Source organism: Setaria italica, chromosome IX (assembly GCF_000263155.2).
Source record: "Setaria italica strain Yugu1 chromosome IX, Setaria_italica_v2.0, whole genome shotgun sequence".
NCBI lineage: Eukaryota > Viridiplantae > Streptophyta > Magnoliopsida > Poales > Poaceae > Setaria > Setaria italica.
In genome coordinates, this window is record NC_028458.1 from 4322800 (window position 1) to 4349917 (window position 27118).

The following is a 27118-nucleotide window of genomic DNA, read 5'->3' on the forward strand; positions in this document are numbered from 1 at the left end:
TGAGTCCATCTTGATGTCCTCCATCTTCTCCCACCCAACATCCTCAACGTCGTTCTCCACAACTTCATGGTTTTCCTTCTCCTGACCCGGGCCGTCATCGCTGCTACCATCATTGCTCCTGAATGTTGAGGCCTTGGGTGGTCTCCTTGTGAATGTTGGAACCCATGACCTCAAGCCTCGCGCATAGTTTCCTTACCATCTCACCTACACAGAACATCTGAGTAGGAGATGCAATCCTTTTGTAGTAACTCGTGGGGACCCTTTAGTCCCGGTTGGTGTTACCAACCGGGACTAAAATCCTTTGAGGCTTTAGTTCAGGTTTGTAACACCAACTGGGACTAAAGGTGTCTCCACGGATGAGCTTTTATTAAGGATCACCTTTAGTTCCTGTTGGTATTACCGGGTTTAGGGTTTAACCGGAACTAAAGCCTTTAGTTCCGGGTAAAAACAACTGAGATTTTTTTGAAGATAAAAGGTCGTTTTAGAGTGAGTAGAGCATGCACTACGAACTACGAAGTAACACCATATTGTCATGCTTGAACACGTGTGGTTTGCGCTGCGCTCGTGTTACGCAATGCGCGCACTTAGGCACTTTACGTACTAGTGAGGACGTGACTAGGCGAGCCTGGAACGAGCCCCAGATGAACCCTAAAACACCGTGGCTAATACTGCAAGATAGGAGTCGCGGACGGCAAGTTTGACTGACCGGCGACGCTCACATCGCACCCACACACTAGTCGGTTGATGAAAGGTAATCCGAGCCGTACTGCACTGCTGACGGTGCGTGATGGAGAGTCCCGGCGACATGACCTGCCGGTATGGATCGGAGCATCGAGGATCACGTCGCTGGGGTCACGGATTATTAACGGTCGCTTACAGTTACAGAGCTTAAAACCAGCCCAATTAACATCATGAACGAACAGCATTTTCCCTCCGTGTGTGTTCTAGTGGGTGTGTAGTTTGCCAGCCGAATCCTGGTTGCTCCAAAGGCCTCAAGATCGAATGATCGATCAGGCATCAACCGACCACTACTGATGATGAACCTCGAGTCACGCTATAAATTACTCCTACTTCTTTTGGAGAGCACTGATCGGCACAAGTATTTGCTGAATGGGACAGGCATGCATTCTGGAGTAGTAGCCTAGAACAGATTACCATGGTTTCCATTGTTGCTAAAGCCACCAGAGGATTAGATCCAAAAGTTTCAACCACTGCCATCGTCTAATGCATGTGAATTTCTGTTTTACAAGAGTCAAGGCCGAAAACCTACTATATCTGAATCTAGTTCAAGATAAGTTCATCTCCTCTCGGCAGCGTGCTCGACTGAACTTTCCTAGTCACACAGCACGTCACCATCTGGAATACCCCAATCATCATCATCATCAACAGACCACCGATCCACAAGACCCAAACGACACGCCGGAGACTTGGACCCGGCCGGTCGGCAGCATGGATCATTCGCCGACACGACGTACGCATCAAAATCACCCCATTCGTGAATCGTGAATCAAACTGACGACTGAAGGGGGCACATGCTATGCTACAAAACAGCGAAGAAAATTAGCAAGAAAAACTCGGCGGCATGCACTGGAGCGTCGGCTGCGGGTTCTTCTTCCGCTAATTTCCACGAGCACTTTGTCGTTTACCCATACTTTTTCCTCACCAAAGTGTAGTGCTCATCGCTTGAATTCGACACTTTTTTTTTTCTGATCTGATATGAGTATGTCACGAATGTGTAGGCAGGGCAAACAGTACCAGCTCAACTTAGTTCACTTTGGATATTTTAGTTGCTGCGTATATTTACCTTTAAAAATCATTAGTTTAAATATACAGCCATGTATTGAGTTTTATAGTACATTCTTAATAAAAATATCAAAGATACGTTGTGCTCATCTCACCACTGCCTAGATATAATTAGTTTGCGTATTATTAAGGGGGTGATTGGTTTGACCCATCATTTTCTCACTCCTCGTTTTTTTATTACATGGAATGAAATATGTTGATCCATAAGTATCTCATCCCTCGCAAACCAACATTTTCTTATCCGCGTGAGGGACAAGTCATCTCATCAAAATTCATAGAATGAACTCCTGATGGACCACCTCATTTTATTATGGGATGATTTCTCAGACCACACACCCCCTAAATACACATTCATGTATCCGTCCATTTTTTAAATTAAAGTGTGGCTAAAGTATTTGAGAATGACACGTAAAGTTGCCATGCATTGCCTAGAGGCCTTTTACATGCCATTTTAGACGTTTTTTTTTTTCTCATTGGCCAGTAAGGCTAGAGTGAAAACAAGACGGAAAGAGAATTAGCGAGAGACGCAACTTTAGTAGAGTCGCGACCATGTTTCGCGACTTTTTCTCTTGATTAACATTTGTGCCGTCCATGTTGCACGTTGTATTGTACCCACACGACTCCATTCATCTGAACCGCGCACAGCACAGCATCTGATGGATACGGAACGCTCCCTTTGCTTTACTTTGCTTTTGCATTGCGAGATGCGAAAACGACAGCAACCGAACACGGTGGGGGCGAGAGAACATTCCATGCACGCACGGGCGAAGCCGCAGCGGGGCCCGGGCCAGCCCTTCGTGTCTCCTGGCCCACATGTCAGTGGCACGGAGCCGCAGGTGGTACAGCTACGCAACGCAAGCACCCCCCGCCCCCGGCGTCCCAGTCAGACTCCACCACTTCGCCACTCGCGCCGCCACTGCCGCCCGGGCCCCACCACCAATCGCCACTCGGCTCGACGCATCTGCATCTCCCCCTCGTCCCGCACCCGCGTTACCCGTGGTCAACGACTCGCTGCGCCTTGCCCCCAGCGGAGCGACGACCGTGAGGCCACCGAAATAGGCAAGCAGGCCACCCAAAAAAGCGAACACCCTGCGCGCACCACCTCCATGGCCGCGCCATGAGGGAGGACCCCCCGCCCGCTCCACGCGCTCACACCCCCACCCGCGTAGCTCCACTCGGCTCCGCTACGCTTCTGCTCACCATCATCTTCACTCTATCCGCCACCTCCCCATGCTTCCGCGCTGCCACCTCCACACACAGTGCCGCTTCTCCTGCCTCCTCGTCGTGCTCTGCTGCGCGCGGTTGTCGCCCAGGGGCCGCAGCAGCAGCAGCCCGCACTCGCGCGGCAGGACGTCGCCGCGCTCCACGGCCTGCGCGCGTCGCTGGGCGTGCGCGCCACCGACTGGCCCGCCAGGGCTGACCCCTGCGCCGCGTGGCGCGGCGTCACCTGCCGCGCCGGCCGCGTCGCGGAGCTCCGCCTCTCCGGGCTCCGCCGCACCCGCGCGGGGGCCCGCAGCGCGGCCTTCGCCGTCGACCCGCTGCGGGGGCTGACCGCGCTCGAGGCGCTCAACGCCTCGGGGTTCCCGCTCCCGGGTCGGATCCCGGCGTGGTTCGGCCGCGGCTTGCCGCCGTCTCTCGGCGTCGTCGACCTCCGCTCCGCCCGCGTCAATGGCGAGCTCCCGACCGATCTCGGCGCCTCCGGGAACCTGATGACCCTTGTTCTCTCCGGTAACAACCTCACCGGCCCGATTCCGGCGTCGCTGTTCTCAATCCCTGGTCTCCGCGTCCTCGATCTCTCCAGCAATAATCTCACCGGGCCGCTACCGAGCGTGTCCTTCTCTGGCAGTTATGGAGCTGGAGTTTCGTTCAACGTTTCTGGTAATTCCCTATACGGAGCTATCGGTGACGCCATCAGGAAGAGGTTCTGGGTTGTTGATGTTTCAAGCAATTACTTCGATCAGGCAGTTGGAATAGGAATTGAGAATGGGACCGATGGTACAGTGTTCTTCAGAATGAACTGCTTCTCAGGTGCAGCAAACCAGCGCACCCGGGGGGATTGCGAGGCGTTCTACACGAGAAATGGGATGAGGCTAGCGGATGTCCCCGAGCTATCATCACCATTGCTGGAGCCACAGCCACCACCGGTGCTGCCGATGCCATCAACTGGCAAGAGAGGGGACAAATGGAAGCATATTTTGGCCGGGGTCCTTGGAGGTGCTGCAATTGTTGTAACTCTTGGCCTTGGCGCGCTGGTCTTTTGCTTGTTGAGAAGAAGAGGAAGGAGGAGACCAAGAACAAGAGGAGTGGAGCAGACTGAGGAGGGCATTCGGTCTGGGCGGAGGAGTAGCAGCGTGAATCCTGTCACAATGTCACCCATGGCATCTCCTGGAGCCAGTGGTTCACCAAAGAGTGTCCCTATCGTCATAGATGACTTCACCTATGAGCAGCTGCACCATGCTACCGGGGGTTTTGGGGATGACAACCTTATCAACCATGGGCACTCCGGCGACATGTACCATGGTGTCCTGGAGAGTGGCTTCGAAGTTGTTGTTAAAAAGATTGACCTTAAGAGCAGTAAGAAGTGCCAGGGGGAGTTGAACTTCCTCACGAAGCATAGCCATAGGAGGATTGTTTCATTGCTGGGGCATTTGGCTAAGGATGAGGAGCAATTGCTGGTCTACAAGTACATGGCAAAAGGTGACCTCACAACTGCACTGCACAAGAAGTCGGTGGAAGTTGAAGAGGGGTTGCGCTCATTGGATTGGATAACGAGGCTCAAGATTGCAATTGGTGTGTCTGAGGCCTTGTGCTTCCTTCATGACGAATGCAGTCCACCGTTGGTTCACAGGTAGCAACACTATCTTGTTTCTCATTTGCTATTGCGATTGCTATTGTATGTAGTGAGCTGTTGGTTGGTGTTGGTAGTTACGTAAAATATTTTGCTGCAGTATATGACTCCTTTCAAAATTAACATCATGATGGAACAGCTCATGGAAGTTCCACTTCCATGTAGCTAAGCTAAACAGATGCTTGTTATTAAATGATTAAAGTCACCATAGACAACAGGAGGATAGTGATAGATGCAGATGAGTTTTTCAGCATACACATTTTAAATGGTTAGTAGCTGCACAATTGTGCCTCACGTGGTACTTCTGCATCAATTGGCACACTGTATTAACTGAAAGGAAAATAGTATGCGAAGCCTTCCATTCAACATCAATTGCATGTGAGGATATCAAATCTTAAACCTTTAATTAAACACAACATGATATATTTAAGCTTAGTATCATTGACTCCATGTTAATGGTTAATTCTAACATGATTTGGCATTCTAATAACTTGATTATTTTGTGAAAATGGCATGTGTCCGTCACGGTGATGCAGTTATTTGGTCCAATCAATCATTCTTAGAAACTCTGCACATTTAATTTTCAGTTTTTGTGTACTTGTCAGTCATCATTTATCACAGTTTTCCAACTCGGTTGCCTCATCTTTCTATTTATATGGTTTTGACTATGCAACTCTGAATTCCATCAAATTGTTCAAGTTCTTTTGATATCTTGATAGCTGTTAGTGCATGCTTTATTATTTCTTTCTGATGTCTTCGTTATAACTGTAGAAATATCCAAGCAAGCAGTGTGCTTCTTGATGACAAATTTGAAGTGTGCCTTGGGAGTTTGAGTGAAATATGCACTCAACAAAGTCAGGGGAGCCAGAGTTTCTTCTCTCGGATTTTGAGATCATCAAAGTAAGATTTCCAGACCATCTATGTTCCGTTCAGAAGAAAAAGAAATAGTATTAGTATGTCTGATCACCCCAATGTTATTAACACAACAACAAAATTAACACGAAAAGCAGGGTGAGTAATTTTGTAACAATGCAAAAAGATGCCACATCTTAGCAGCTTAGCTTCATTTTTATACCTACAGGGCTATAGTACCATCAGGTGCATTGACCTACCGCATGAACTTTAAGTTTCTGTTTGGAATTATATATGATATATGAGGGTCCGTTGCTGACAGTAGTATTTGTTTGTTTCTAATGGTAGGTCCCTTGACAAGAACACATCAGGTGTGTAAAGTGCCCCTATGCTCTTTCAATCAATATTTCATACAACCAAAAGAGCTCTGTTGTGCAAAATAAAAGTAGCATGGTCTAACACTTTGATCTGTGCTTCTCACCTAACAGGCCCACCAGCTAGCTGCACATACGACGTTTACTGCTTTGGGAAGGTGCTAATTGAGCTAATCACAGGAAACCTTGGTGTGAGTGGCTCAAATGACTCAGATTCAGATGAGTGGTTGGCAAGAACATTAGGTTATATTGATGCCAATGACAAGGAGGGTGTCTCAGGTATCGTGGATCCTTCCCTTGTTGTGGATGAAGACCACCTAGAGGAAGTATGGGCAGTGGCCATCATCGCGAAGACATGCCTGAATCCAAAGCCTACTAGGCGGCCACTTGCTCGGTACGTCCTGAAAGCGCTGGAGAACCCACTAACGGTGGTGCGGGAACGGGAAGAGCTCCGCTCCAATTCATCTCAGCTCAAGAGTACCTCATCTCGAAGCTCTTGGCGTTTTGCTTTCCATGGAAACAAGTACCAGAGTTGGGACGTCATGCCAACATCGGGGAAAGCACTTGCTCCGAATAATAAAGCCAAGTCACAGGGAACAGAAGGAAGTGACGAGGATGAGGAGAATTCATTCTCGTTCAAGAGGGCTTCGCGGGAGAATTTCCCGGATCCCATAGAGTTGGAAGATAGTGTTGTTGTGTAGGAGTACCACAGATTAGCAATACTTTGGTGTGCATCTCTTTGATGCATCTAGGTGAAAAACTGTGTATACAGAGTAGGCCTGCTTTCCTTTTCCCCCTCTTAGTTTCAGTAATCTGTATTGGAAATAAATGGCGCGGCAGGTGCGCGGTCCTCGAAATGAAAGCCATCACAAGTTTCTGATCTGACCCGTTTGCCATGCTGGACTTTTGAATCGCAGAATTTGAACATGTAGCGGACTTTGAGGGGAAACTGAATTCTGATGCGATGATCTTGACAAATACAGAAGAAATGCCGGTGACAGAGAGAACTTCCCGAGCATAACCACCGCATCCGGCATGCATCAGGTGGTGCTTTCCCTGTAATGAACTCTCGAAGAAAAATCGACAGAGTTGAATGAAATCTGGCCAAAAGAATGAATTTTTTTTTTTTTGCATAAAGATAAGGTCAAGAATGAAAAAATATTTGCAAAAAAAAACAAGGTCCCACCGAGATTTGAACTCGGGTTACTGGATTCAGAGTCCAATGTCCTAACCACTAGACCATGGGACCATTTCGCGGTTATTAAAACAAAAGGAAATATTTGAAAGGATACATTTCCATGGTGCCTCCTTAACACGGTAGTTGTTTTCTAGGCAGTTTTCAGCATTTTGTGATCCAACGGTGCCTTCATTGAGAACTAGCAGTACGTGCTGTTACGTTTCTCTGTCATGAAACTCTTGAGAGGTAACATCATTGAGTGGTATTCTCAACTTTTGTCTAGCTGTTCTGTTGCCTGAGAGGTACATGGGATCGATCAGCAACAAATTAAAGATATCCTCGTACAAACATGAACATTCAGACACGCAGCGCTACTGGTTACTCCTAATCTATGTGCACGTTCCTTGGAGTAGTGAATAACCTTGGAGGAAACACAAGCACAATATGCTACTCATTACTCCTAATCTATGTGCACGTTAACTTGGAGTATGTTCCTGACTTCCTGCAGCGCAATTGATCATCTGACCAAACAGCGAACTAGCGCTAACGGGGGCTTTCTTGCTTTGTCTGAAACTCTGATTCATCAGGCACTGACCAGAACGACCACAAGTTCTTACAGAGGATGGAGAGGACATGGAAGAGATCACCACGACGCTCGCCACAGAACGAAGAGGAGACTGGGCATCTGTGACAGTGAGGCATTGAAGCCACACGCCTGCTAACGTGCCATGTGCGCCGGCCAAATTCTGCTCTACTCCGCGGAGCCCCCAGTAACCGTGGGGCTTGTCGCGCCCATCGGCTTCGGAAAACGGCGCGGACCGCGGAGGAACAGAGCCGTACTGTCGGGGATACAGAGGGTGGCGGCCGGAGGTAGCGGCAGTGCGAGAGCTGAGAAGAGGATAAGGTAGCAGCGGCGAATCGGACAATCTATAGTCTTCGCACACATCTTAAAGCACCGGAAGCCAAGTAACTACCTGGCTTCCGGAAGCTGGCCTTGTTTACTTCCCTCCAAAATCCACTATGCAAAAAGAAGATTCCCCATCACATCAAACTTGCGGTACATGCATGGAGTACTAAATGTAGATGAAATCAAAAACTAATTGTACAGTTTTGTTGTACTTTGCGAGACGAATCTTTTGAGCCTAATTAGTCAATGTTTGGATAATAATTCACAAATATAAACGAAATGCTACAGTTGCGCATTTATGACAAAATGCAAACTTTGTCACTCCCAATTTAAGAACTAAACAAGGCTCGAGATAGGTTTTCCACGTGTTCTTAGTTTCATTTCCATATTCTTGCCTTTGCACCTGTCAATAGAAAAAACCCAGACTAAAGGGAAATTGGCCCACAATCTAGATGGGCTTGGACCAAAACAAAACATGAGCATCTCGCCTCAACCGGTCTTGCGCTGATAGGGCCCAGGGACGAAAACAGAAACCTCTCCTTCGGACCATCGCCGCCGGCGCGCCGCCACCATGGCTGCCGCCCGTGGCCAAACCCTCGGCCGGAGTAGCTTCTCCCGCGCCACATCCAACCCGGCGGCCTCCTCGTCGGGCGCTGCGGGCATAAAGCTTGGCCCGAACGGCGCTGCCTTCGTCTCCTCGGGCATCCCCGACCTCGACAGTAAGCAGCTTCTTGCTCACAAAAATCTTCTCTCTCCGATGAGGAAGATTCGTCTTTCGCTTTTTATGTTCCCGAATGATATGCACGATCTTTTCGGTGAGAAATACTATCTTCTCTTGGCATCGATGTTCAGGATTTTTTTTAGATGTATATCTGCGCGTTGTGACGGAAACAATGCCAACTAAAGGTTTAAAAATTTTCACAGACCTATCACCTATGTTTGCAAAAAGTTTTAATTTGCTTCCATCTTTACACTATTATCATTGCTTGCCTCTACCTCTAGGCTTGGGCAGGAAGAACTGATATGCTTTCATATCAGATATGTGGAAGTGGTACACAAGGATATCAGTATGAAAATAATTAGCATGGTAGGAGTACACGGTAGAAACTAGACATGCATGGAAGCTACTTCATGTGATGAAGAGTGCATTAGAATCGAAATTGCAAATTGATAAGAAAAAAAACTTGCATTAAAAGTTGTTGTGCATTTGTAATCACTGAATCATCATTATTTTGCACTCTCTTGCAGGGATTTTGGGTGGTGGGTTCCTTCTTGGCTCAGTTGTAATGATCATGGAAGATGCTGATGCACCACACCACCTTCTGCTTCTTCGATGCTTCATGGCACAGGGTGTTATACACAAGCAGCCCCTGCTGTTTGCAGGACCTATGAAGGAACCACGGTTATTCCTTGGTACACTGCCTGCTCCTGTTTCATCTTCAAAGGAGGATGGAAGGCACAGAGTGATGGGGGTCGGAGCAAGTAGTGATGGACGAGGAAGTGTACGTCTCCTGAATAATTTTTATTAGTAAAGTTAAATTGCCAAGGAGGGTTCTTCTTATATTGCTCTGGAAATGTTATTTCACAGGATGAGGGTTTGAGGATAGCTTGGCAGTACAAGAAATACTTTGGGGATGAGAAGACCTCTGGTGCTGAACATAAAGGTGTTCCTTCACTCCCTCTGTTAATGTTTCACTTTATTCTTTGTTTTGTTGGTGTTGATTTTCTGTGGTACACACAGAGCCACATTTTTCATTCAAGTATTCTTGACATGGATGTTTAGAAAATATATTAAAAATGGAGAGTGATTATTCGTTACCAAACTTATAATTTCTTGCTCTTTGCCGTTGTAATCAACTCGGTCCTAGGAGCTTGCAACCTGATACTGAGCCTAGCTCAGTTGATCAAGGGCGTGGCCATATGCCCAGACTACCCATGTTCAAGTCCTTGTTGAGGAGAATTGGGGTGCCTACTTCTTCTTAATTAAAAAGCCACCTAGTTCCTCCTAGGTTGGTTAAGTTTTTTCTTCTTCTGTGACTGACAAGATAACAGCTAATCTATGTAGTACATATTAGTTTTCTTGAATAAGCAATTTCTAGTTATGTTGTTCAAGCTAAGCTTTATTGTAGTCCCTCAAGATGTCCATGAAAAGTCTGATTCATTTAGCGCTATTGCAGATAATAAGCAGGAATTCAGCAATGATTTTGATTTGAGGAAGCCCTTGGAAAGGCATCTACTTAATGGACAGAATATTGAGTGTGTAAGCACTCAAGATGCAGATAATCTCAGAGACCTCCAGGATCGTTGTTCCACTTTCTTATCCAAGCTTCCTGGGTGAGGTTAATTTTTGGTTTAATATTCAAAATTGCTTCCTTTGAGAACTATCATGGTTTAGTTGCAATACCGTTTCATCACCAACTAGTCTATGTTAACATGCTTTTATTGTCCAATAATGATAAAATTGGTTATACTACCCGTGTGCTACGCGTCTGTGCCTAGTTTTGATTTTGAACTTCTCTTTTGTTTTCCGCATTCAGAAAAGATGGTGGAAGTTTAACTGCTGGGAGAATTGCTATACAATCACTCTGTGCACCCCAGTGTGGATACTTTGAGAAGGCAAGGATTTAATTCAACAATATCCATTGACTGGCTACTATAGTCTGTTGAAAATTTGAAGCCAATTTATGTTCATTCTTTTCTATCTACTTTTGCAGGACTGGGAAATGATCTCATTTATCAGGTCACTGAAGGCCATGGTGCGCTCATCTAATTCTGTTGCTGTTGTAACATTTCCAAGTACAGTTCTGTCAAATTCGTTCTGCAGGAGATGGCAACATCTGGCAGATACACTGTTGTCTATTAAAGCAATTCCAGGCAAGCTCGGCCCATCAAATTTTGTGTCCTGATAACCATTTCAACCATGTAAGTTGTCCAGCATTTTAATTGACTGATTCTGGTTACAGATGAGGACAAAGACTTGGCAAAACTCCTCACAGGGTATCAAGATATGGTTGGTTTTTTACACGTCCATAAGGTGGCACAGACTAATAGTCAGGTACCCAAGTTCTTTTTTGTAAGTGCTGTAAAATAAACTTTGTGCTTAGCTGTTTTGACACCTTATATGTCGGCAAGCAGGTGCCTGTGATCTTAGAGGCATCCACACTTTCTCTGAAGCTGCATAAGAGGAGGTCGCTGATCCTAGAACGGTTGAACCAGGCACCAGTTGATGGGTCAAGCGGGCCTTCATCTGCTGTATCAGGCAGTTGCTCATCGTCGCAAGGCTCACAGCTTGATTTCTAGTTCAGATTCAGATGAATGACAGATCTAAGATAGGAGGTCAACCGTGTTACATACTTGTTACTCTAGAAAAATGCATCTTTTTAAGGTTTAGCTTCACGTTAGCCATCCCCCCTCATGTATCTTTCAGCTTGTTGTACACCACTATCAGTAGCATTTGAACAGGCTAAAGTTGTATGTTGCTATCTGCTTGTGGCAGTTGATTCACCAAATTTATACTAAATTGTATGTTTGCTCAAGTTGTCCGTTTCAAGCGATCATATTTGCACAAAGTGGCAGCTATGCTGATGCTGCTGAAGAATTTGTGGTCTGCACGAAGACCGAAGTACGGGAAGGAGTTGTGACAAGGACTGCAGCAAGTTTGCAGGTGGTGTCAAACGCAAAGTACAGTTTCAACCTCTCAGGCTTTCGAGTATTAGACTGGAATCTTCATACATGCGCACAGAAGCATTAGGTACCAGGACATATATAAAATGCCTGGAATGGGATTAACAGTCGAACTAACTTTGTATAATTGACTAATATTATGTTTAAGAACATCTGGAGATGATTTTGGAGTTATAAATATACAAAATCAGAGATGCGGAGTTGTGGGGATAGGTATTTGAAGAAGGATAAAACATCTTTTTCAGGTCTAAATATGTGCTGTGATCAGTCGAAGCCGTATACAATCCAGAATCATCAGAATGGGATTTCATTAGGCCAAACTTTTTTTTGAGGGTATCATAATCAGTAGACCTAACTCTTGACGCAAAAGTTCTCTTGAATAAATGGGCTGAACTTATAACTGATAGGCTTACTTGGCCCATTAACATTTCTACCGTACATCCCAGTGAAGCGATGCCATCCGCCTCTCTTCCTTCCTATAGAAGAAGCAGCAGCCGGGCGTTATCGCGACGCGCGCTGAGTCACAAGCCAAGTCAGAGAAGGTTAGGGTTTACCGGTCGAGACTTCCTCCTCCCCGCCGCCGCCGCCGCCGCCGCCATGGGACACTCCAACGTCTGGAACTCGCACCCCAAGAACTACGGCCCCGGATCCAGGGTTTGGTAATCCTCTACCCCCCTCGCACCTCGTTCCTCCCACCTAATCGCAAAATGTTCTGTGAAACTGCGATGTATCTTTGTTATGTCCACCGTTGAATCCGTCAGGTTGAGCTTGTGTTTGGGCTTTGGTGCTTCCATGTCCAGATTGATTTGCGTGCCCTTACGCTTGTGGAGTAGTTAATGTCGATGGTTGCTAATGGATGCCGTGGTGTGGTTTTTTGATTGCAGCCGCGTGTGCGCCAACCCCCACGGCCTGATCCGGAAGTACGGGCTCATGTGCTGCAGGCAGTGCTTCCGCAGCAACGCCAAGGACATCGGCTTCATCAAGGTATGCGACAGAAGCTTTCGGGCCCCTGCTTCCTCTAACCTATAACCTAGCCCTTTGTTTGGTAGTGGTTTGCATGGTTGAGTATTTTGTAAGCGTATGGTTCATCCTGTTCTGCTATGATTTATCCCGTTCATGCTTCGCCATATCTGTGTTGGTCGAACAGGGACAAATAGTATGTTAAATGGTTTCTTAGAACTGGAAGTGATGCCCATGGTGCCAATGTTATTGCACTTATATTCTGCCGTCAATACTAGCTTGGACGCTGCATAAATTCTTGCTCCTGTTTACAGATGACCTTTAGGCCAACATCTAGTAAATTATTCAGATTGTTCTGTGATTGGCTCAACTTTGTAGCTAGCAATTTAGTCTCTGTGTGTGCTGTGTAGTAACAGCCTAATTCTTCTATTTGCAATAGCAAGGCAGTGACAAGATTATGGCTTTTTGTAACGATTTCGTACCTGTGTCTTATTGTAAAAGGTGGTCTATAATTGACATTTTATTTACAAGTCTCTTATTAGCAATATAAACTAGCTATAGTAACAGTCTAATTCGTTTAGGTACTAAGGTAGTTGCAAGACTATGGCTCAGATTTTTGTAGTTAGCAATTTTGAACCCCCGTGAAGTCACTTGTTGTAGAGGTTGGTCAATTATCAACATGCTTTTACTGCTGCAGTTGGGCATAAGCTCTGAAGCATGCTGATTTCCACACATCCAGCAGGTGTTTCTTATTATTTAGAATTTCTCAATGCCTATTTTCTGATGAAGATGCTGGGCAGTTTAGCTGTAGGTAAACAATTGTGCTGTGTTTTTTTTATACTGGAAAGTTTCAATGTGTATTGGCCCGTTCTATCTGCAATTTAGAGTGTAGGTACTCTATTGTAGAATTAAGCCCATGTTTCCCATATTTGTACGGTGCACACTGGCACAAAACATTTCTTGTTCAATGAGTTGGTGGTTATAGACATTCTAGTTTGGTTAAGGCAGACTGTTGTGGTGATGTTTTTTTTATTTTGAGACTCACAATGTGCGCTCTTATTATGCAGTACCGCTGAAAACTTGAGGAGGTCCAAAGCATCACGAGAATGGGAGCACGGATGAGGAGCATCTTCTTTGATCCGTCTTTTGCTTAGTACTATCATAATCATACCATGTACTGAATTATTTGGGTTTAAAATGGACCAAGTCGTTGTATTCTAGCTGGCAGTCTACCGCGTGCTAGTTGAGAATGTAGAACAGCAATGATCAGACTAATATCAGTGTTATTGTGCCGCATTACCGTTGCTATCGTGCCTGCATTGGAGTTTCTCGTCTGAAAGGTTCATGCCATTTTATCCGCCGTGCCCTCGATTTAGCCCCATGTTTCCTCTGCTTTGATTACGTTTTGAGTCACTATGATTATGATGTGTTCTACGGTGTCGCAGTTGTATCTTGTATTGCTTTATGCGGGCACTCCGTTTTACTCCCTCCACCTAAAAAACAGGTCATTTTACGTATTGAATCTGTGTTTTTTATGGAGGGAGTACGTGGCAGGTGAGCTCCTCCTTCGTGGCAGCCAATTCGTTCATTTGGTCAGGCCCATACTACAAATAGAGTTAGAGAGTTGTCTCCATGGTTTAGAGCCCATATGCAGCTAGACCTAGACGCGGGCTCGGTTCTTTGATGGGCTTGAACATAACTTTATTGGGTCAGGCCCATTCCACAAATAGATGGATAGAGATTTGTCTCCATGGTCAGAGCCCAGCAAATGCAGCTAGACGCAGGCTGTTGCTGTGATGTGCTTGAACTGTACTTTATTGGGTCTAGCCCATACTACTAATAGATATAGAGATTTGTCTCCGCACGGTAAAGCAGCGTGGTGCTCTCATCGTTGGTAAAACACTGCCGCGCTTGAAATTTACAGGCAGACTTTCACATTCACCTTGACATTTATGTTCTGGGCTGTCGAGGTTCTGGCTTGCTGCCCGTAAAACTCACGCCTTTACAGGGAAGCTCGTGATTCTTTACACTTTTACACTTGCATCCAATCGCCCATTGCCGTGGAGGACCACGAGCGCTTGGCAATCGGACGCCGCGCTCCACCAATTTCCAATTCCGCTGCCACGAACAGCGAGCATGGCTGGACCAGCCACAAGGCGGCCTTCCCCTTTTCAATCATGCAGCGGAGCACACGGGCGCGTTTGGTTCGAGGATCAGGCGAGCCTCGCTCGCATCTACCAGCCAGGCTGGGCTAGATCAGACTAACGGCATGCAGAACTTCAGTGTTTGGTTCACTGCACGATGATATACAGGATGCAAAAAGCACGTGATTGGTTGCAACCAAGTTCAACACACATACAGATGCATTTGTTTGGTTGACTACATGCAAGAGAGTTTGAACATACGAGGACTTGACTTGGTAAGGTTACCACCTAATTTTTGGACATCCCAGATACTCGTAGAACATAGATGATTACACACGGTTAGAAACTAAAATTAATATGCAAATAAACTGAGCTAAGATCATAACAAACTGCACAATAATGATGGCATTGATTCTTTCTCTTGCTTGATGGCCTTGCAGTCATCGGGCTCTTCACTTTTGATGACTTGATCACCATGTCTTTTGTGGTAACCTGCAAAAACTTTACCTTTTGTCTTGTATCCTTTGTAACAAGCTCCTTTGAAGCTATTGACCTGTGCATGGCATTCTTCCTAGGTGGCAAAAACTCCAGTTTGGCGGCCACAAGAAACAACATGCCAAGTCATAATGGCAGTCCTAAATATGTAAAATGACACAGTGAAAACAAATGAGATAGAATATATAATTGTGAACACAATGTCTGAAAGTAAAGTAATCATAGGTAATGGATTGTGCTCAGTTAATGGATAGATAGCTCAAATTCAACAAGCATGGATGGTTCATATCATAGGCAATGGACACATAGCTCAGATCATGCAAGTATGAATGGTTCACATCATAGGTAATGGACATATAGCTAAGATCATGCAAATATGAAATGCTTACATCAGACGCAATGGACAGAAAGAAAACTCAGAATCAACATGTAAGAAAACAAAATAGCAAAGGCAAAGGAGAAATGGTCATGAATTAAAGTCATGGTCATAACTGCAACCATGGTCAAGTGTCCATCACATCATAGGCAATGTAATTGACTGATCAGATACATCATCACAGAGCTAATGCATATTCCAATGTCACTTGAACCACACCTCAAGTTTGTACCACACAGACCTAGAACCACCCAACCATGAGTTACTGACCTACAGAGACAAGCATGTTGTCTCAAACCAAAAGAATTGAAGCATAGTGTTGCCAGCTCCAGTTAGCTTTGTCCTCCACAAAATATTCATCAAACTGCACAAAAGGAGTAAACAGCAGGATAGCAGCTTCGCTCCACAAAAGAAAGATCAGTTAGTAAGCATGTGAGGAGATCTACATGTAGTAGCGCTTGTTCTGAGCCAGAGGACATGGTGCTTGGCATACAGTACCTACTAACTGTCTCCATAGACCTCCTAAATGGTTGGTGGATGACCCTAAATCTTTGGTTGTGGCCTACAACATGAAAATATATTGCAACTTGCTCCTCTACACTACTATGTATGGTGTCCCTTAGCAAGCTCTTTTCACTTAGAAGGTTACACAAGTTGAAAAAAAAGGAGGTCTACGCATGCGCAGCATGCTAACACATTCTATATCATTACAGTTATAAATTTTATTCAGATTGGCTTGGTGTTCCTCATCCATGACACTTATTGGGGCACAGGTAATATGAGGACATGAACTTTGTGCCACCCTAAGACTACTCATGAAGTATGCATAAATAATAGTAACAAAAGCAGCAGCTTGAGTCACAAGCATGCGTCTCTGGTCGACCTGGTCCATCTATTTCAGTGCGAGAATGAAAAAGGCATTGCTCAGAATAAGAACAAATTATAACAAAGGTGCTACTGCTCAACAATCATAGACAAGAACAATAGGCAGTGCTCATATATCACATTTTTATCATGTTATAATCAAACATTATTGACTAAGGATATGTGCTCATTTATCATTGTCTTTTTCATCTTATAAACAATCATCATTGGCTAGGAAGTGGAAGAGGGCAAGGGTGAGGATGGAGGGAGGGTTACGGCAACGGTGAGGATATAAAACCAGCAGATGGCGCGAAAGGAGGGGTAACTCTAGACTTTTCCCCCGTGCGCGCGCCTGCACCGCGCGAGCCAATTTTTATAGCCCCCGCGCGCTCCCTCTCGTCCCGCGCGAGCCAGGCTGCCCAGAAACGGATTTCATTTACGTTTCCGGCAGATAGGCTCCGCCGGGCCTTTTGCATGCCTCAGGTGCCAGGTCGAGTGCAGGCAAAGCAAACTCCCGAAACCTGCGTCCCGTGGACCAGGCTGGGCCAAATGCAAACCGCCCCAGGTGTCTCGAGAGGAAGCTTCGTCCTCGCCGCGACCCGCGCGGACGAGGACGGGGGAGACGGCGAGCGCCCGGGACAGGTGGGAGTAGCACGTGCTGCGCCTGCACGGGCACGGCGCGCGGCTCGGCTCGGCTGGCACGCCACTGCCGCACCACGGCACCAGCGCATGCGCACACGCGCGCCAGCCAGCCAGCCAGCCAGGCCCAGGCCCGACCCCGACGCCGATCCGTCCAATCGCTGCCGCGATTTTTATTGGGGGGCAACCTGGAATCCGAGCCGCTGATGCCGTCTCCTCCTCCGGCGAGCCACACCCGCACAGCCAGCCACGTGGGGCCCCCGCCCATAGCTGTTCCCAGCCTGCCCGGATGGACTCCAGCATAAAAGCGGAACAGCGCACGCCTCCACACTCCGTTCACTGCCCTGTGGGGTCTCAGGAATATACGGGCCCACGGGCCTCCCAAGTTGCGCGGGTCTTTCTGTGGGCTGGCAGGCATGATCGATCGAAGTAGACCGGATTAGTTAATGGGCAACTTGCGGAATGGAATAATGAGGCGTTTATAATTTGATGGATTCGAGCGGCGGGCCCACCGCCTTCTGTGGACGCAACTTTTATGTTGAACAACACGAAGAACTCGGGAGATCTGCTTAACTCCAGTGATCGATTCGTGGGTGGTGCAAGATGTGCCAGTCAATTTGATCTAAAAATTAACAATGTAAATATTAAATTTCTGAGCCGATCGAGGGTGAAGCCTCGAGCTTATGGTTAGGCATTTTTGAATAAACACCACAACAGATAGATATTTAATGTAAGCATGCGGTGTAAATACATGAAACATTAATGGCATATTCCATCGGCTATGTCAGCCGATGGAGCATTGTAACACAACAACCATGAAAGGAGAGCCCTTGTTAACCACGCGCTTATCAAATAAGCTAACAGATCTAACCACTATCTTAACAAGTGTATTGAACGGTAACACGAATGAGAGGGTATTGACATCAATTTACTAACTTAAAATATTAGAACATAGCAACAAGGACCAGCCGATGCTGACTATACGCAAGCAAGATACATTGACAGATCTAATTAATGTCTCGATAAGTGTATTGAACTTAGACAAGGCAACACGAATAAGAGGGCATTAACCTTGATCTGACAACATGAAAGACTGGAGCACAATCACCAAAGACCTCTTGCCTACCACTTACAAGCCTATTAAGGTAACAAAATCTAATCAATGTCATGACTGTCTAATTGAACTTAGACCAGGTAACACGGTGAGAGGGTATTAACTTCGATCCATTAATCTTAACAGACATGCTCGCGGCAGCAAGGTCTCGCATGCACTCCCTATCGGCTCGATGATGTCATCATGCTTCCGTGAGATACGAATAAGATCCGACCGAAGCATCGGCTCTTAATGGTAGCACGCTGACGTCAGAGGTCTGACGGTTAGCAATACGAGGGGCGGGGGTAAAGATCTATCAGACCTAGCATATATATAAGGCAGTAAAAGCATGCAGAGTCTACCAGCCAATACGATCTGACAACTGTGAACGTCTAAACAAGGCAAGGAAGCCGATGAAGACAACCTAACCAGCTCTAAGTTATTTGATAACTTGAGCAACGTCGAAAACAAGCAGAATATTGGACAAAGCCTAGAAAGTTCTACTTGCAATGTAAGATAACTCGATAACTAGCCACTCGACAATATCAGAATATTAAGGCTTAACTTAGAAAGTTCTGATAGAGGTCGTAATGATCGGGTGACGGTACTTACAAGCTTGCTTAAGATCGAAGCCGATGCATCCTTGCGTGCTAGAAGGAACTCGTCGAATCTACTCTACTCCTACTCCTAGGATTTTGGCGATGTGGCGCCGAAAGATTGTATTGATTGATTGATGATCATTTATTACAATGGCCAGCGATACATATTTATACCCTTGACTAATGACTCCTAATTGAGGCGTACCAAAACTTGTCTAACAATAAATATCTAAACAAAAGAAAATACTAAGATACATGAATCTCTAATTTTCCTGATGTAGAATCCTTACTAATGAACCTTACTAATGAAGTTTTCTTCGATCTATCCGTAAAAAGGTCGATCTTCACGGGTGATTAACCAGATTTCCTCCAACGCGTGGCATGCAAAGTAGACCGAAATCCATGCCTTATATATTCTAATCGCTTTTACCCATTCGTGTTAGCCCACTTCTCATGTTTTAGGCTCCTTGTTATCAACTCATATCATCGTACGTGCATGTAATTACAACATGCAAGTGCACAGCACACATGCAGCTACACCCGGTACGTGTGCATGGTCCGGCGTCCTTGCCGCTGGACTAGAGGACGACCTTGACCTGCCGTGTCCGCGCAGAACCTCGTCTTCCTCAATATGTCGACTCCAACGCAAAACCCGGCAGCCCGCGGCGTCGTCGTTGTCTCGATACCGTTCTCGCGTTCCGCTAGCCTTATGGTGTTGTCATCATCAGTGGCATCACGTACCCTCCCTACATGCACTTTCTTCATTCCGCCTATCTCGTCTTTGTGAGATTTTATCGGCTAAAATCCGGTGTCAGCCCCATCTGCTGGACAGCACAGCATCTCAGCCTTGCCCTTCTCCCTCCTCTGATTTTTTCCTTCAGAATAAAATAGTGCTACATTCTTTAAGCTCAGGGATGAGTCATCGCCATGCACTGTCACTGTTCATCCAGCAGTGGCTCCCCGTTTTCTTCGCCGAGTCAGCAGGAGTCGCAGCGCCCGTGCGTGCGTGCCCTCCGTTTCTTTTTAAATTTCAATCCTTTCGCACATGATGATGGATCCGGGGCATCCGGCTCTCTCGGCCACCCTGGATTAGCGCGGGTATTAAAAAATGTGGTTAGTGGATGAGGGCACCAGCTGCTGAGCTGACCCTGCCACGGTAGCCGCATTGGATTCTTCAAAACATTCCGGGCGCGCTCGTGCAGCTGACCGTGCTGCGCTAGCTGTCTTGCACATGACAGCTCCGGCTCGCTGTCGCCCGGCCCCGGCCGCTCGAGCGCTCGCTGCCGATCGCCCAAAACGACAATTTCACGGCACCTGACCGGTGGCGAAGGCAGGATCAAGCTTGGGTTCTCCTTTCCTTCTTCTTCCTCCCTCCTCTTCTTTTCTTCTTCTTCCTCATCAAATTTATAAGGATGCTCAATAAGATTCACGACGGTAGGAAAGCTCGAGCCCAGACCCATCGCTGGATCCGCCCCTGCACCTGACCACCTGAGAACCCAACCTGCGACGCCTGAAGACAGCGCTACTTCTACGTTCTACCAAGGATGCCAACAAATTACCATTCCAACTGCTCTTACATGCACAATACAGTGGTATTGTCAGAAACAAATGCATATCGCAATGTTGTGATTGGTGGGGGAAAAAGAGAGGGAATTCTCTGTTTTGGATTCCGTTCGAAATAAGAGAGTATTTTGCATTGTGAGCATTGTCAAATTTTGCACATAAGATTAGGGGGTGTTTGGATACACCCCACTAAAATTTAGCACATGTCACATCGGATATTTGATGCTAATTAGAAGTATTAAACATAGGCTAATTACAAAACTAATTGAACAGATAGAGTCTAATTCGCGAGACGAATCTATTAAGCCTAATTAGTCCATGATTTGACAATGTGGTGCTACAGTAACCATTTGCTAATGACGGATTAATTAGGCTTAATAGATTCGTCTCGTGAATTAGCATAGGGTTCTGCAATTAGTTTTATAATTAGTTCATATTTAGTTCTCCTAATTAGCATCCGAACATCCGATGTAACACTGCTAAAGTTTAGCACCTAGTATCCAAACACCCCCTTAGTAATCTTGTGCTTCAGTAACAGTTGTTAATCTCTGAACGAGCAAACGCTAGTAGTAGCAGTGATTCCGTACTGCCCGCTGCGAAGATCAGCTGGCAGCTGCCAAAAGTGCTGCCAGATTATTCGCCCTGCGGGTGAAACCTACTCTCTGCATCTCACAAAGAGTGTTCGTTTAGCCTTCAAAAGTTGTCCCACAAGAAGTGTTTATATAACTTTCAAACCATCCAACAAAGACCCTCATAATACCTTCTGACCCAATTAATGAATGGAAAAAGTTAGCTCGCGCAGAACGCGCGGCCTGCTGCGACCCGTGTCAGGAGATTGGGCTCACATTTTCTATTTCGTTTGCACCATTGCGCTCCTTACGATGAGATCAACAAAACTAAACCCACGATGCATATGTTTTGAAATAGTTACAATATACCGATAACTTATGTTGAATATACATTAGTTATTCTGTATTAAGTGTAGCAACTTAAATGTGAATCTACCAACGAATTATATACATAAATTGATACAACAAGTAATTTTACCTAGCATTTCTTACCTATCTTGAGTATCCACTGTGCCATCTTCCTCTCTACATAAATTGTTCTGTTGCCCCCTATATAAGTTGTTCCATTTTCTCCATGTAAATTGTAATAGTATAAAAGTTATCACATGCTCTCTACGTGAAATGATACTAATGATTGTATAGAAGTTCTTTACATAAGTAAGCATGCTACTAGATATACAAGTTACTGGACCACACAACATAGGTTTTTATATTTCCATGCATCAATTTCTGCGGATAAACGAGACAACTTGTTAGTTCTAGAAATATAATGTAAATATAAGTTACTATTGCCACGATAAAAATAAGATTACTTCAAAATGTATGGAAAGTGGGTCTCATTTCATAGATAAAATTGTGAAGAATATAAATGTGGAAATGAATTCGAAAGCTAAAGCTTAGTGAGAAAGTTATCATCGAAACTGGACAAAAGTAAATTGCATGGCATGATTTGCTCCATGTGACGACAAGAAGCTTGTACTGTTACGCATGCACACGATTTGTGCTACTCCTAGCGCTCTGCTTGCATGCACATAATTTGGTCTGTGTTATTTTTTTAAAAAAATTACTTTGCGCACATGGGGTGTGAGTCCTAACACTATGCTTACTTGTACCGTAATTAGCTCCGCACTTTGCAGGTTCGCGCGATCACGTTTTGCGCGACGCGTGTCAATGAATCGAGCATTTACTCGATGATGTTCGAGCTATACTTGCTAAATAAAGAAGACTAATAAGTTCGATAATTATTGCAAACGTGAATACTCGTAATTCATCCGGTAAAAAAGAGTTATTACGATTACCGTGGACGGAGAGGGTACGACCACTACGAAACGGAAAAACTACAGCAGTCTCGTCCTCAGACTTCTCCACGCACTCAGAGATCCCAATCCAATTCCCGATTGCTACAGCCTCCAACTGACATATGGGCCTTGGAACACAGTTCCGTGGGCCCACGCTCTCTCGTTGGCAAGGAGCAGCTGATAGCTAGCTCCAGCTGCAACCGAAAAGGAAGGAAGGAAGGCGCAAACCAACGGAGCGCAGGCCGGGTCACAGCGCAACGACGCCGCGCGCCCCCGCCGCTGCCCGTTCGGATCCCGCTCGGCTCCAGCTCGCCCCCGTCCCCACGGACACCACCCGCGCCAACCCTCAACTCCACGAGCCGTCACTGACATCTAGGCCCAGACTGCCGGGCCCGTGCGCAAGTGGGCGTAAGTGGATTGGTGTCTCGCAGCCACGGCACACCAGGATCCAGCCTGGCTCCTCCCACCCCACGGCCCCGGCGTTTCCACACCCGATTCTTATACCACCCGCCCAACTCCTCCCCCTCTTATCTCCCTCGCTCACGACGACGCACCCGCATTGCGCCCGCCGCCGTCAATCCCAGCGGATCAGGCCAAGTTCGCGGGGATTTCGGGAGGTGTGACAGCAGGAGCAGCACCGGTGGCCATGGACCCGTGCCCGTTCGTGCGGGTGCTGGTCGGCAACCTCGCTCTCAGAATGCCGGTGGCGCCGCCGGCCGCCGGCGCCGGCGCGGGCGTCCACCCGTCCACGTCGCCGTGCCACTGCAAGATCCGGTTAGGAAAGATGCCGGCTCAGCTCGTCCCGGCACCGCTCGCGCCCTTCGACGGCGGCGAGCAGGCGCCGGCGTCCGGGGCGCTCGCCGCTGCGTTCCATCTGTCCAAGGCCGACCTGGAGTGGTTCAACGGGAAGCCGTCGCTCTTCTCCTCACGTGGGGAGGCGTGCCTGAAGGTCGCGGTCTACGCCGGCCGGAAGGGGAGCACCTGCGGGGTCAGCTCCGGGCGGCTGCTCGGGAAGGCTACCATCCCGCTCGACCTCAAGGGCGCCGAGGCCAAGCCCGCGGTGCTGCACAGCGGCTGGATCTCCATCGGGAAGAGAGGCGGCAAGGGCAGCCCCGCGGCGGCGGAGCTCAGCCTCACCGTCCGGGCGGAGCCCGACCCGCGGTTCGTGTTTGAGTTCGACGGCGAGCCGGAGTGCAGCCCGCAGGTGCTGCAGGTGCGGGGCAGCATGAAGCAGCCGATGTTCACCTGCAAGTTCGGGTGCCGCAGCAACAGCGACCTGCGGAGGCCGGGGATGCAGCCGGAGCGGGAGGGGGCGTCGGGGAAGGAGCGCAAGGGGTGGTCCGTGACGGTGCACGACCTGTCGGGCTCCCCCGTAGCGATGGCGTCCATGGTCACGCCCTTCGTGCCGTCGCCGGGGACGGACCGCGTGAGCCGCTCCAACCCGGGCGCGTGGCTCATCCTCCGCCCCGCCGGCGACGGCGCCTGGGAGCCCTGGGCGCGCCTCGAGTGCTGGCGCGAGCGCGGCGGCGCCGGCGCGTCCGACAGCCTGGGCTACCGCTTCGACCTCCTCCTCCCCGGCGTCGACCACGCCGTCCCCCTCGCCGATTCCTCCATCCCGTCATCCAAGGGCGGCAAGTTCGCCATCGACCTCACCGCCGCGCAGCCGCTTAGCCGGGGCGGCACGCCGGGGTGTAGCCCGAGGGGCAGCGGCGACTTCAGCAACTGGCCCCTGGGGAACTACCGCGGGTTCGTCATGTCCGCCGCTGTCCAGGGCGAGGGCCGGTGCAGCAAGCCGACGGTGGAGGTCGGGGTGGCGCACATCGGGTGCGCCGAGGATGCGGCGGCGTTCGTGGCCCTCGCGGCGGCCGTGGACCTGAGCATGGACGCGTGCAGGCTTTTCTCGCACCGGCTGAGGAAGGAGCTCTCCCACCCGCAGGCCGACCTTCTCCGGTGAGTCGGTGACCCCCGACCCGCCACCGGCCACCGGCGCGGCGACCACGAATCACGAGCAAATTGTAAATAAGTAGTTGCGGCAGATGCGTGCTTTAGCGTTAGTTTGTTGGAAGTAGTTCGATTCGGGGTGATCGGCTAGTTGATCAAGATCACCTTTTTTGCGAGCGCGAGCGTGGTGTGGGTGTGATTTTTTGGTTGGTTGCTTCACTTTAGCCATGGTAGTAGGACGTCCTCTTTTTTGGATTTCTATAAATCCAGAGCAATTTGTGAACAAGAAACGAGCTTCCAGTTCGATTGGAGTTGAACGACCTCGAATGTGTTATCGGCTTCTTGCTCGGATCAAAATTCTTCAAAAGGGCGGGTTGTTGCGGTAAACCTGCATCACTGCCTCCACCCCGCGGCAAAGCATAGAATCTAATCTACATGGTCTCATTTTGTTTCGCTCTCGCGAGATCGAAGCATTTTGAGAAAATTCACTGCATGCCGTTTGAAAATTTAACTCATCCCCTATGTGCCTTTGGTGCCACTGAAAATTTAACTCATCCCTTACGTGCCGTTACCGTCACAGCACATTTATATGGCTGTTAAACGAAGCTGGAAAAGACAATATTGCCCTAGAATGGAAGATACAATCAACATGCTCTTATGAGGTATTTCGTCAAACACATTGTGGGCGACACCAGCGAAACCACCCTCTTTTATGTTCATCCCTCGCATCTTTCATCTCTCATCTCTCTCCGATGCACTAAGCTGGGACAGGGACTGACGGCGAAGATGCAGGTGCTGCCGCCAGCCGCAGCGGAGAGGACGCACACTCTGGGTGGTGCTTACCTTATGGCCGTACCCCGCACGCATGTAGTTCTCCGTCGATTTCCTCGCGCCCGCACAAACTCACTGGAGCCACCCGCCAGCTCCCTTGATTGCAAGTTTGCAACTAAAGGGCTAGTAGCTAGCTGCCGGATCGAACTACTCTCTAGTTATATGGCAGCTCAAGCAAGAATCAAGCACCTATGGGTCAGCTACCTCCCCGTAGCTTCGACACAACCATCCTCGTCACTAGCGTAGCAGACGAACACCGCGGCTCGGCACATCAGCAGACATCCGGTCTTTCGTGGCCCGCGCCGGCGTGACCACATGGACTGGGGCGCCGACGCCGGCGCAGGCTCGCGCCCGATGGCGGGGCTTGGCAGCGGGCGCCCGGCGCGGCCAGAGAAGGCGGCGTGGCCTTCGGATCCGGCGGCCGCACACGGCGTGAGGCGACGAGACGCGGGGCCGCCCGGCCGTGGCCAAGGTACTGGATAGCGTTTCGGCATGGCAACGGATTAGCGTCGGTGTAGTGGATAGCGGACGTCAAGTTCAAATAGTGCAACTCAGAAAATTGTCAAATTTTAGAGGATATATAATATTAACATCAAGTTTACTCATAAAAAACTTATAAAAAAATTATGATTTTAAATTAGCCATTACATTTAATCACAAATAAATAGTATAATTAAGATGTATGGATATATATTAACGTTAAATTCCCATATCAATAAATAAAAAAATTATTTTTTATCCAATAACCTTTCGTCATTACCTAAATAACCATTTTAAACATTATTATTACCATTTGATTCATATTCATATGTCACTTGAACTGTAAATATAACGAATAGCGACCGCAATAGCGGACAACAGTGGACACTAATTCCAAACATGCTATCTTGAGTCTGCTACCTTGTAGCGGTAGCTATGCATTGTGGGCGCTACGAATGCTATTTAGTACCGTGGCCGTGGCCCGCGCGGCGCGTGCCTGCTCGACGGGAGGCGATGGCGGCGCAGCGCACGCGACACCTCGCGGAGCTTGCCGGCACAGCTCCTCGCGGGCTGTCGGCACGGTGGCGCGCGCGGCAGGTGGCACAGAGCCGCGGTCACCCGCGCCTGAGCACGAAAGTGAGCGTTCCTCGAACTGCTTCGCAAGAGATCGAGCAGGGGATGCACGAGCACGGGCGGCGCGGGATTGAGTGGCGGACCGAGAGGGCAATTTAATGCCGTTACTGTAGCTTTTTGCCAAATGTAACGGTAATGGCACATAGGAGATGGAGTTAAATTTTCAGTGGCACGGAAAGGATGAGACAAATTTGGGTGGCACATAGAGGATGAGTTAAATTTTTAATGGGCATTACGGAATTTTCTCGAGCATTTTTGGGTTGGCATGCGACAGTGCCTTTGCAAACAGGTGAGTCCTAGATCAAGCAGTAGATCATCAACACAGCAATCCAGTCAATCTCGGCAGAAAGATTCTCGCGCCTTTGCAAACAGGTGAGTTGTAGATCATGAACACTACAATCCAGTCAATCTCGGCAGAAAGATTTTCAAAAGGAGCAAAAGGGAGCGTGAAAGGCTGGGCGAAGGACAGTAGGAGGAGCTGTGCGGAGGGCACGGCATGGCAGAGGGTGCGTAGAGGTGGTGGGGGAGCACGGCGGGTCGCCATGCCCCTCCGGCGCGGGCCAGCGGCAGTGGGCGCGCGCCGACGCCCACCACTCGTTGGCTTGGGCGTGGTGGGGGCAGTGGAGTGTGCGGGGGCGCTAGTGATGACCAGTCTAGTGCTGGTGAGTTTGTTGGGATTGGCGCCCAGCTGTGCAGGGCATGCTACTCCTTTTCGTTCGGCTGTCTGCTTAGCTGGGTCCGCTCCTTCCGGGCAAAAAGGAATCCAACGCAACCACTCTTGGTACCATGCCACCAGTCAGAGTGTAGAAGCAGATGGAGGGGGTGGCAATGTGGCATCAAGGGTTGACGGAGGACTGCGTTAAAATCCCGCTCTTGTTTGCACATTGCACACAGCTTTTGTAACACATAAAAAATGAGGAGGATCTTAGTCGTTCCCATGCATACCCGACGCGAGAGTTTTAGCAGGTCGCGTGCAAACACGGCATGG

At 48.1% G+C, this 27118-nt stretch overlaps 3 protein-coding genes, 1 long non-coding RNA gene and 1 other non-coding gene across 5 annotated transcripts in view; 4 read left to right on the top strand and 1 right to left on the bottom strand.

The window, feature by feature from the left end:
• The window catches only part of LOC101775544 (probable LRR receptor-like serine/threonine-protein kinase At2g16250), a 7582-nt gene extending 820 nt beyond the window's left edge, over positions 1-6762 (top strand). Inside the window, exons 2-5 of the mRNA XM_022823453.1 lie at positions 3064-4651; positions 5423-5551; positions 5852-5874; positions 5992-6762. Of these exons, the coding sequence (XP_022679188.1) occupies positions 3064-4651; positions 5423-5551; positions 5852-5874; positions 5992-6578 (2327 nt within the window). The 3' untranslated portion in view covers positions 6579-6762. The remainder of the gene's footprint in view (positions 1-3063; positions 4652-5422; positions 5552-5851; positions 5875-5991) is intronic.
• Positions 6763-7054: 292 nt separating this feature from the next.
• On the bottom strand, positions 7055-7126 carry TRNAQ-CUG. The gene has a single exon. It is a non-coding gene; the product is annotated as a tRNA-Gln (tRNA).
• Positions 7127-8449: 1323 nt separating this feature from the next.
• On the top strand, positions 8450-11497 carry LOC101764305 (elongator complex protein 4). The gene is made up of 8 exons (XM_004981542.3): positions 8450-8680; positions 9210-9463; positions 9550-9625; positions 10139-10295; positions 10499-10577; positions 10676-10835; positions 10925-11016; positions 11097-11497. Exons 1-8 carry the CDS (start codon positions 8533-8535, stop codon positions 11259-11261), a joined length of 1131 nt encoding a protein of 376 aa, XP_004981599.1. The 5' UTR covers positions 8450-8532; the 3' UTR covers positions 11262-11497.
• A 643-nt stretch (positions 11498-12140) lies between these two features.
• LOC111255935 lies at positions 12141-13932 on the top strand. The gene is made up of 3 exons (XR_002676100.1): positions 12141-12304; positions 12530-12629; positions 13673-13932. It is a non-coding gene; the product is annotated as an uncharacterized LOC111255935 (long non-coding RNA).
• An 8830-nt stretch (positions 13933-22762) lies between these two features.
• LOC101765126 lies at positions 22763-24506 on the top strand. The gene has a single exon (XM_004981544.4). The coding sequence runs from the start codon at positions 22892-22894 to the stop codon at positions 24197-24199; it is 1308 nt and encodes a 435-aa protein (XP_004981601.1). The 5' UTR covers positions 22763-22891; the 3' UTR covers positions 24200-24506.
• Positions 24507-27118: the final 2612 nt, after the last annotated feature.